The sequence below is a fragment of the Medicago sativa genome, chromosome 7 (genome assembly GCF_051527215.1).
Source record: "Medicago sativa cultivar Bolivia chromosome 7, Bolivia_mono, whole genome shotgun sequence".
Lineage (NCBI taxonomy): Eukaryota > Viridiplantae > Streptophyta > Magnoliopsida > Fabales > Fabaceae > Medicago > Medicago sativa.
This window is the reverse complement of record NC_140755.1, coordinates 58201113-58212401: the sequence shown is the minus strand read 5'-3', so window position 1 is coordinate 58212401 and position 11289 is coordinate 58201113. Positions and strand designations below refer to the sequence as shown.

Sequence of the window (11289 nt, the reverse complement as noted above, 5' to 3'; positions counted from 1 at the left end):
TGCTTATCGTTCAATTAATTTTATATATGTTTTAAGCTGTTTTTACAAGCTGTCTTGAAGAACTTATGCAAATAAGTTGAAAAAAGCGTAAGGAAAATGTCATTAACTCCTTTTATAAGATTTCCCAAACATAGATAAGTTTAAATAAGCCAATCCAACCAGGCCTTTAAGTCTTCTAGAATAACGAGAAAACCTGAAAAGCATGTCATTTGCTTAAATTGTTCTTAAATTGAAAACAAAAGTTACCATCATAAAGAAATGTTCTAACCCATAATGGAAAATCGGTAGTAGGTGGTTGGCTTTATACGGTGAAAGTTAGCCCTAATGGTAAAATTGATTGATTTACGGCTCGCTTAGTGGCCAAGGATATACTCATTTTTTTGGGTTAGATTATAGTGGTACATTCTTACTTGTTAACCTCTTTTTCTCTAATGCAACTATTTGTCAAAGGGTGAATTTTTCTTATTGTTTATATAGATAATATGGTCATAACAGGTAGTGATCAACATGGAATACTGCAGTTATGACAACATCTTTCTAATGAGTTTCAGACTAACGACATTGGTAACATTCGTTACTTTCTGGGTATTGAGGTAGCCCAATCTAAGGAAGATATTGTAAGTAAACAAAGGAAATATGCTATGGTTATTCTTGAAGAAACATGTCTATTGAATGCTAAGTCACTTGATACTCCTATGGATCCAAATGTCAAACTTCTACTTAATCAGGGGAGCCTCTATTAGGTCCAGGAAGATATATGAGATTGATTGGAAAATTGAATTATCTCACAGTCACTCGTCCAAACATTTCCTTTGCAGTTGTGGTAAACCAATTCTTAAATTCTCCCTGCCAAGAACACATGAATGTTTTAATTATGATTCTAAATTACATCAACGCCAGAAAAATGCCTCATTTATGAGGATAAAAGACATACTCAGATAGTTGGTTACTCAGATACTGACGGGACAAGTTCATCCATTAATAGACGTTTTACTTCTAGGAATTGTGTACTTGTTGGAGGATACCTGATATCGTGGAAGTGTAAGAAACAAAATGTAGTTGCAAGATCAAGCACGAAGGCATAATATAGGGCTTATTTGCGAGGTACTAGAATGAGTTATATATGTGGGAAGCTTGGCACATTTGACTTATTTGCTCCATCTTGAGGTGGGGCGTTGATATTTAAATAAATAGTAAATAATTATATTTACGTATAAATATATTTTAGCTTACTCTCTAAGTTACTTAGCATAAAATGTTATTTAGAGTATTCCTTATGCAAATATATCCTAACTTAGTCTCTAAAATACTTAACTCCTATATAATAAACCTTCGGTAGTGCTTTTCAGACACGTTTTTCATCATATCTCTCTCTTTTCTCTCTTATTCATTAATAAGAAATAGTTGCTTTTCTACAAGCAAAGAAAACATTTTATTAACTTATATTTGCATTTTATTAACTTACAATAGATCTAAATCTTCAACACAGTAGAAGTGCCTATTGGATCTCGAAGAATCTTCTCCTCTCATTGGTGTATATACACTACACATATATGTGTACATCTTTGTGTTCAAGAAGTGCCTATTTGATCTTGGAGAATCTTCATCCTCTCACTGATTTTCTCCCGTTATACCTATATTATTACGTACATATTTTGGCCATTGCCATTGTCATTCATAAAAAATAAAGGCAATAGTCCTTGCACATTTTCTCCCCCTTATATCACATTTTCTCCCCTTGTACCTGTGGCTCAATTTTATCCAGACAATTTTTTTTTTTTTTTTAAAAAGCAATAGTTTTAATATTATCATGTTTTTGCTGTCCTTGCTCATTTCCTCATTAAAAAACTAATAAATATGTCTTTATTTCAATTATTCACTTCAATATAAAAAAAGGGAAAACAAATTATAACAACACATTTTCTCTTCATATTTTGTGCACTCGTGCTATATTGAGAAAAAATTACATGGCTGCACACCGTAAAGAATAATGAAGACTCATCAATTAATGAATTAAATCAAGACAAATCAAACAAACCATTGGAAAGTAATTTGTCTGAATGCATTGCCTTGATACATGGAGTAAAGACAAATAATATTCATAAAAGGGAAATGCATTGAAAATATTTGTAATTAATACACTGAAAATCAAAATATTTGATTTTTTTAAAAAATAATTTATTCTTTTGAAATTCTTAAAGAGTGGCATGAGCTTACTCGTTAACAAGACAAAAAAAAATCATTTCTATTCTTGCAATTTTTTATTATATAAGTGGATGTCCATTTGGCTGTTGGGCTAACAGACCGTACTATTAGATCAAGTAAAACCATTAAACTCTTAAACTTATCGCCTAAATCACACATTTGTAACTTATCTCTCTAGCCATATCATTGTACTTCTCTATAAATAGTGATCACATGTATAATATTTGAATATCATAAGAGAATAGAATGAATGAATCTCTCTCTCCCTCTCTCTCTCTCACTCACACACACTCTCTCTCTCTCTCTCTCTCTCTCTCTCTCTCTCTCTCTCTCTCTCTCTCTCTCTCTCTCCCTCTCTCCCTCCCTCCCTCCCTTCCTAACAATATTTAAATTTTCATATTTTTAATAAGCTAAAGTATTATATGTTTGGTTCTTATTTTTAGGTTCTTATTTTTATTTACATTTTGACACTTTCCCAAAAATGCTACATTTTTAAAATGACTCGATCATAAGTTTTCTTCTAGATCTTACTCATACGAACTCACACAACAACATTAATACATAAGATCACTACAAAAAATTAAAACTCGACACTCTTACCCACAAAACAATCAAAACAACGTATCTAAATTGACATTTCTTTCTACTTTTAGTTCCTTAACTAGTGCCCCAAGGGCAATGGTTAACAAGACCCTAGTCTATATAGTGCATAACAAACAAAGTAGTTATGGAAACTTCATTGAATATATTGTTGAAGTTTGTTGTGTTCATTTTTGCTATTATGAGTACTATTGTTGGAGGTGACATAACCAATTGTCCTAAAGACAAAATTGTATGCATACCAGGATATTGTGCATTACCTCCTGAGATGTGTTGACAAAATTGTATGCATACCAGGATATTGTGCATTACCTCCTGAGATGTGTTGTCAATGCGATCGCAGTCCACCAATGCATGGAAAATATTTACCTACGGAAAAATCAATGATCATAGGCATAGACATCCCAACAAAGCTTTAACTATCATGTTGGTTTTACAATAATCAGTTTGGGCTTGAGATAAATAAATTTCTTATGTAATATTTGAATTGAAAAGAATAAATAATACATTATATAATTTCTTCTTTGTTTTTTGTCTTATGATTTGCATTTTTTTGGTTCTTTTAATGTATATATGTGTGCGCACGCGTGTTGGGGGTATAAGGAGGGGTTTGCACACACCTAATTAATGAATATGGTTTTTCAAATCAATCTTGCTAAACAAATTTAACGTAGTACAATAGACAGGAAACAAATGTTTCAATTGTGTTTCATAAAAACTTTTTCAGTAATATTGTTTTAAAAAGATTTTTGATTGTGCAAAAATACTTTATGAAAAAACTTTTTCAAAAGAGTTAATCAGATAGAAGCTCCATCTAGAAAAGTAAGAAAATAAAAAGCTTTTCAAAGAAAGAAATAAAGAGATTAAAGAAAAGAATAAACCCCCCCCAAAAAAAAAAATACTGCATCACCACTAAACTTAATATCTACCTCTACTCTCTTCACTTAACCTAATAGTAATTATGTGCAAAAATAATTTATAACCATCATGATTACAAAATTAGCAAAGTGTAATTCTGCCAAATTAACTATACTTTTTTCTTTTTAAAACCGGCTTAGTACAAATGAAAGAACTTTCAAACGAAAAGTATAAAATAGTTAAACTTGTTTAAGGCCATTCAAAATGTTTTTTTTTGAAGGAATAAATTCATTGCATTTCATTAGCTAAAATATGCCAAATACATGTAGGTACATCATCAATAATATGGGGGCTAGCATTAGACAGGGCTGCCTGAGCTAACTCGTGAGCTACCCTATTTGCTTGCCTCCTGTTGAACTCAACATGAGAGTTCTGAAATCTATCCTCTAGCAGCTGTTTACAAGCAGTGATAATACACCCAAATTCACTACTATCATCTAAACTAGAATTGACACAATCAACAACTTTTTTACAATCAAGAACAAAGTCGACATTATCAAATTGTTGATTAGAGATCCAATCCAAGGCTGTATGCAAACCAACCGCCTCTCCCACCTCTACATCACAAAGAGGGGCAAACCATTCCGTTCTTGCAAGAACAAATGCACCATCATCATCCCTAAGGCACATACCCAATCCAACCCTCTTAAGAGAAGTAGAAAAGGATGCATCAATGTAGCATTTATACCTGCCAGGTGTCGGCTTCCTCCAACGATCTTCTTCTAGACTTGTGTTGCTCACCTTAATTTTTCTTTAATTATTCGTGCAATGCTTTCATGAAAATATTCTTGTTGTAAATCAATTAGTTAGTTTCTTTTGTGATGATGAAACTATTTAATTAAGAGTTAATTAAGTATTTGATCCCTATAAATATCTCCAGTTTTGTTTTAAGTCTATATAAAAATAAATCACACTTTTTAGTCCTTAAAAAATTTTATGTTAGAGTTTTTAGTCCTTACCGTTAAATGAGAACGCTGATGTGGCAATGATAGGTCATTATTAATATTATTAAAAAAAAACACGTCAGAATTTTCTATTTCATAGTTTTTTCCCCAAAAATTAATAGTAAATTGTGAAATTACTAAAGTGCCCTTAATGTTTAACTATAACCCCTACTTCAAACTCATATATATACCTTGATGATTCATAACCTGTCATAGAAAACACTAAAATATTCCCGCTAATATCCGCAAAAGAGTCTCGTGTTCGTTTTTTGAATAGCGCGCGATTGAAAGATGGGAATCCCAGCTTTCTACAGATTTATCGCTGAGAAATATCCTAAGGTGGTTGTCGACGCCGTTGAGGAAGAACCTGTGGTTATCGATGACATTCAAATCCCTGTTAACACAAGTATGAAAAACCCTAACAACAACGAATACGATAACTTTTACCTTGACATGAACGGCGTCATTCACCCTTGCTTCCACCCTGAGAATAGGGTAAAATCTTTCTCTTTCGATTATTATTATTACTATTGCTATTATTCGACACGTAAAAACGTACTTGAACCATTCTTTTGATTACTTGCAGCCATCTCCTACCTCTTTCGATGAAGTGTTTGAGTCCATATTTGCTTACATTGATAGACTGTTTGTCATAGTCAGGCCTAGGAAGCTGCTCTTTATGGCTATTGGTTTGTGTTATTTCTTTCTTTCTTTGATTTTTCTGTTTAATTGCAAATTTTGGTCACTATTTTCACAATTTTGTGGATTTGGTCCTCCTATTTTAACAGTTTTCATCCCTTTATCGTATTTTTGAACTAAATTTTGTGTGATGTTTTAAATGACGTGTTATATGATCCGATGAGGAGAAAAGATTAACATCCATGAAATTATAAGACGTTGGTCTTTTAAGTTTTTGGTACAACTTACATCGTTTAAGTTATTTAATTGTAACAAGTTAGTCATTTAAGTATTTTTCGTAACACTTAGGTTTTAAGTTATTTAATTTCAACTTTAAGGCCTCGAATAACTTATATTTTTAAGATTTGAAATCCTCCAAATTGTTACTTTTCAATAACTTAAAGACCTAATTGGTATGGAAAAACTTATTAGAGGACCAGTTTGTTATCTTTAATTAACTAAAAGGAATTAAGTAGTTCAAAAAAAAGCTTAAAAGACCAATTTGTTACAATTAAATAACTTAAAGGATCTCTAGCAGAGAAACTACTCATAAGATTATATTATGATTTTTTAAAAAAAATCTGTAACAAACAGATGCAATACTCTTAAAAATGATTATTTATTTAAAAAAACTGATTTTTTTACTTAAAAAGCTGTGACAGGGGGGGACTTAAAATACCTATATAGACAAAATATTTGACGGAGGATGTAAAATTGTGAAAATAGCGGGGCAAAAACTGTAATCAAGCCTATGGATTTTTTTTTCTTTCCTTTCTTTCTGAATGGTTTTTAAATTGCATAGATGGTGTTGCTCCAAGGGCTAAGATGAACCAACAACGGTCTAGGCGGTTTAGGGCGGCTAAAGACGCATCTGATGCAGTATGTAGTTTGTGATGCCAATCAGTGTTTTCATACTTCGGATTTTGGTTTATTACAGACTTTAATTTTGAATGCTTCCTAATGTGTAGGCTGCTGAAGAGTCAAGGTTAAGGGATGAATTTGAGATGGAGGGCAGAAAGCTTCCTCCTAAACAAGAGTCACAGATTTTCGATTCAAATGTAATCACACCTGGTACTGAATTCATGGCTGTTCTGTCAGTTGCACTTCAATACTATATTCATCTTAGGTTGAACAATGATCCTGGTTGGAAAAATATCAAGGTAACAACAAGTTCGTTCAACTGTATCTAAATTGTATTGTGTGTCTCAGTGGAGCACAGGTTTTTAATACTGTGATTTATGTATATTTCTGAAGGTTATTCTTTCTGATGCAAATGTTCCTGGCGAAGGGGAGCATAAGATTATGTCCTACGTTCGCCTTCAAAGAAATCTTAAAGGATATGATCCCAATACACGGCATTGCCTGTATGGTTTGGTATGTATCGATCTTCCTATATTTTCTATGCATTATTTAATCATTGACTTGATCAACTTGTTCATATCATTTTGGTACGTCTTATGGCAGGATGCTGATTTGATCATGTTGGGTCTGGCTACCCATGAAATCCATTTTTCAATTCTTAGAGAGGTTGTGTTTACTCCTGGACAAGATAAATGCTTCCTGTGTGGTCAGATGGGTCATATGGCTGCAGAGTGTGAAGGAAAGGCAAAAAGGAAGATGGGTGATGAAAAAGGAGATGCGATTGTTGCTAAATTGCCGTTCCAGGTCAGGGTTTGAGACAGATTTTGAACTTCACAATGAAATCGTGTTTGCGATTCAGGATTTAATTCTCACTTCTATGTATTTCTTTTGTAGTTTCTGAACATTTGGACTCTGAGGGAATATCTGGAGTATGAGATGAGAATGCCTAATTCTCCTTTTGAGATTGATTTTGAATGTATACTGGATGATTTTATCTTCATATGCTTTTTTGTTGGGAATGATTTCCTACCACACATGCCTACGCTAGAGATTCGTGAGGTACGGCATTCTAGATCTCTTGTTCTTTATAGTCTTCCGCCTTTTTCTATTTTGCATCTAATTTCAAATTCATGTTTTGTGACTGGTGTTGTATTTTATAAGCATTAATTTGCGGATTTTGACTGAAATTTCTTTAATTTTTATTTTTATAGGGTGCAATTAACTCGCTGATGACAATATACAAGAACGAATTTACGAAATTGGGTGGTTATTTGACAAATGGCAGTAAGGTACTTACTTGATAGTAAGAAGGGTGATGATTGACATATGTGCCGTTTTTCATCTAAATTAAGCTTGTCCATAATAACTCTTTTTCCGTTGCTTTTCTCAGCCAAACCTGAGAAGGGTGGAGCATTTTATTCAGGCAGTTGGATCACATGAAGATGAAATATTCCAAAAAAGAGCTCGATTGCATCAGGTCTGTTGAACTGGAAACACTATATAGATTTTCATGTTCATGTTCATAGTAGTAATAGATGTTTGACTGCTTGCTCTGAAGTGATTATTGCTTTCTGTTTTTACTGTTATTTTAGCGACAAGTGGAAACAATAAAGCGTCGGAAGAGACAAGCAAGAGGAGATGATGTTGGGCCTGAAGTTCAACCGGAATCTCTAGCTGCAATTTCACATTTCCACGGTTCTCGTCTTGCTTCAGCTCTAATGCCTTCCCCATTTCAACAATCTGGGCATAATAAAGAGGTCCTTGAGAAACCGAGTAAAGTTTCTAGGTTATCTTCAGGAGCAACTGTTGCTGCGGCTATTGTTGAAGCTGAGAATAGTCTTGAAATAGATGTAAGAGTTCTATATTTTGAGCTGGTGATTCCCTGTACTTCGTCTTGGAGTTTCTTATTCTTGTGCTTTTCAGGTTCAAGATAACGAGGACAAGTTTAAAGCAAAACTGAAGAGGATACTTCTTGACAAATCTGATGTATTCAACTCAAAAGGTGGTCATGAAGACAAGGTAAATTTTAATCTTTTGGTAACTTATATGGTAGTTTTCAGAATGCAATTAGTCTTTTGGTTACATTAAGAAAGTTACATGAAGTTATCTATCATTCTTAAAGCATGTGAAATTGATCGATTATTATATTTGAGTCTGGAGGGAGTAATGTAACATAACCTTTTAATGCCTTTTTGGATCATGACTATAGCTTGTGATTATTGGAAGCATGATGTGTTAAACTGTAGATTATGGGAAACATTTCTTTATTTATTTTGACTTCCTTTATCTTGATTAGTTATTTCACTTCATTGTAGATAATTTTTTTATTTAACAGATTAAGTTAGGAGAACCAGGCTGGAAAGAGAGGTATTATGAGGAAAAATTTTCTGCTAAAACTCCTGAAGAACTTGATGCTATACGGAAAGATGTTGTAAGTTAAGAAATTGAAGTTTGATTGGTTCTGACTCATAAGGATCTGGGTTTTCTTACTGTGATTTATTGTTTAGGTCTTGAAATACGTTGAAGGTTTATGTTGGGTGATGCATTATTATTATGAAGGTGTTTGTTCTTGGCAATGGTGAGTACTTTTCTAATTTTCTCCGGAGTGCTATATGAATCTTTAGTTTTTCTTATTTTCTTATTCCTTGTCATATAACAGGTTTTATCCTTATCATTATGCCCCTTTTGCGTCTGATCTCAAGGGCCTTAGTGAGCTTAATATTAATTTTGAGTTGGGTGCCCCGTTCAAACCATTTGACCAGCTTATTGGAGTTTTTCCTGCTGCAAGGTAGACCTGCTATCCCATTTTTTCTCATTAAAGTTGTGACTTGCTAAGCTTGAATTGCTGTAACATGGAAATTATGATATATCTGCAGCTCACATGCTCTTCCTGAGCCGTATAGGAAACTTATGACCGATCCAAGCTCGCCAATTATTGATTTTTATCCAATCGGTATGTCTATAATACAAGCATACACCCAATATTTATAAGTTTCACTGCTTTATCTTTATTGCACTATCGCTCCCCTATTTAACTTTTTTATCCTATTTGATGTTGTTAGATTTTGAAGTGGACATGAATGGAAAACGCTTTGCTTGGCAGGGTATTGCAAAGTTGCCTTTTATTGATGAAACGCGACTTCTTGCAGCAGTTCAGAAAATAGAAAACTTTTTAACAGTATAGCTCTCTCCTTTATTAAGTTTTATTAATCTGCATTTTCAGTTCGTTCTCTACCCATTCCCACGCTTCTTATCATATACTGATGTTAATTATGTTTTTCTGGTATCCTGTCTATTAAAAAAACAGCCAGAGGAAAAGCGACGAAATGCAATAATGTTCGACATGCTTTTTGTGAACTCATGCCATCCTCTCTCTGCGTGCATTAGTATACTCGACAACAAATGTAGAAACACGTCTAACTGTGAACGTGCCAATGTCAAGGAAAAAATCAATCCCATAGAAAGGTTGGTTCCTATTGCTTTGAATTTTTCGAACTACTTTTGTGAGAGGAAGATTGGTGCATAATGCATTATTTACGATAATGAGCTGTATACATCATATATCCTATTTATAACGAGAAAATTAAGATCTTGCTCGACTATTTTCTGATCTTATTTATGGATACATACAGTGGTGGAATGAATGGTTACATAGCCTTCTGGGATGGAGAACCTTGCCCTCCTTTCTTCAGGTCACCTGTTGCAGGCATGGAAGACATCATCGATAATCATGTGATGTAAGTTTTTCAATGCGGAGTATAATATAATAAGAACTTTAAATCAAGTGATGTAATTTTTTATTTTTCTTATGTGCTGTACTGGTACTCAGATGTGCAATATATAGACTTCCTGATGCGCATGAACATATCAACCGACCACTGCATGGAGTTAAATTTCCAAAAAAGGTATTAAACTTTCTACCTACCTCTTATTTATAGTTCTCTAACTCTCCCAAGTTTCTCTTTTCGGGTTTACTGTTCAATTTCGGTGGGTTGCTTAGTAAGACCGTACTCTGCTTATACTGTCAATATAGTTGGAAAAATAAAATTTGCACCATTTGTGCAGACTGTGGCGATAGAGGATTTAAAACCTGAACCTGTTATGTGGCATGAAGATTCCGGTAGAAGATATGGAGAAAGTCAAAGGTATTAAAGTTCAATTGGTTACTTATTGTTGAATAGCATGCAATATCTTGTCATCTAGCTGACTAAATTTGTTTACTGAAACTCCGTTTTTTTAATTTTAGGAAAAAACCTTCGGGAACTTATTCTTGTCGGCAGCTTAAGGAGGCGGCACACAGACTTGTTGTCAATTCCTTGCATGTCAAGATGGATGCAAACAGATACCATCATCCCATGAATGGATCAACAATGCCTTATGCCGCACCAATCGATCATAGACAATCATGGCCTCGCAATAACTATGAATCACACCCTGGCTATAGTTATGAATCACGCCTAGGGTATGCTGCAATGCCACCACCTTTATCAACTCCTCCACAGTTTGTACCATACAATGCTGTCCCTACTGCTCAATATGGTTATAACCAACCATTCTGGCCACCAGTGATGCATACTCATCATCATCGATCAAACTCACATGCTTATGAAAGAAATAGCCATTATGTTAGTCAAGGCTACCCTTCTACTTAAGGCTACGCCCTTTATTGATGAAAGAAATATTATTTCTGAAATATAAATATTTACCAATTAATTCAAGAATAATATTTCTTTTTTTGGGCAGTCAAGGCTACCCTTCTACTTAAGGCTACTCCCTGATCGCATGAGATTGTTGGGTGTATAATTACAAATGAAGTTGTTACTAAAGTGGGTTAAGAGAATATGTTGAACAATATTGAATTTGTAAGAGGAGAAATGCTAGGAACACACAAGTTGAAGCTTTCAAATGAGGTATTTCTGATCTACATTTCCCACAAATTGTTAGCAAAGGCAAAGGTTTAGCATGAAATTCACTCTCAATAGGTGAAACATGAAACCGTTACACTATCATGAAATTTATATTACATTTTTTTTATCAAACTTGTTAGGTTCTCAGATCAAAGTCTTTGTATTTACACTTCAGT

At 33.7% G+C, this 11289-nt stretch overlaps 2 protein-coding genes across 3 annotated transcripts; one reads left to right on the top strand and one right to left on the bottom strand.

Moving 5' to 3' along the window:
• Positions 1-3951: 3951 nt before the first annotated feature.
• Positions 3952-4353, bottom strand: LOC146907136 (uncharacterized). The gene has a single exon (XM_085729035.1). It carries the CDS (start codon positions 4351-4353, stop codon positions 3952-3954), a length of 402 nt encoding a protein of 133 aa, XP_085585161.1.
• Positions 4354-4675: 322 nt separating this feature from the next.
• LOC146907135 (5'-3' exoribonuclease 3-like) lies at positions 4676-10966 on the top strand. Of its 2 annotated transcripts, XM_085727076.1 has the most exons (21): positions 4676-5162; positions 5254-5356; positions 6148-6224; positions 6314-6505; positions 6600-6719; positions 6810-7010; positions 7101-7265; positions 7418-7495; positions 7597-7683; positions 7799-8056; positions 8130-8225; positions 8542-8637; positions 8714-8784; positions 8866-8994; positions 9083-9159; positions 9269-9384; positions 9514-9671; positions 9839-9943; positions 10036-10111; positions 10272-10351; positions 10453-10966. In XM_085727076.1, exons 1-21 carry the CDS (start codon positions 4959-4961, stop codon positions 10856-10858), a joined length of 2895 nt encoding a protein of 964 aa, XP_085583202.1. In that variant the 5' UTR covers positions 4676-4958; the 3' UTR covers positions 10859-10966. The 2 variants fall into 2 exon arrangements, 1 of the variants encoding a protein (XP_085583202.1); XR_015019359.1 differs by lacking the exon at positions 10453-10966 and having other exon boundaries at positions 4901-5162; positions 9839-9938; positions 10272-10352.
• Positions 10967-11289: the final 323 nt, after the last annotated feature.

What these genes read in the sequence shown, in the direction of transcription:
- LOC146907135 (XM_085727076.1), top strand. Translation starts at nt 4,959, where the DNA reads ATGGGAATCCCAGCTTTCTACAGATTTATCGCTGAGAAATATCCTAAG. An exon ending in AAGGTGGTCATGAAGACAAG is followed by an intron (nt 8,226 to 8,541) that starts GTAAATTTTAAT and finishes TTTATTTAACAG; the next exon opens with ATTAAGTTAGGAGAACCAGG. An exon ending in AAATAGAAAACTTTTTAACA is followed by an intron (nt 9,385 to 9,513) that starts GTATAGCTCTCT and finishes TTAAAAAAACAG; the next exon opens with CCAGAGGAAAAGCGACGAAA.
- LOC146907136 (XM_085729035.1), bottom strand. Translation starts at nt 4,353, where the DNA reads ATGTGCCTTAGGGATGATGATGGTGCATTTGTTCTTGCAAGAACGGAA.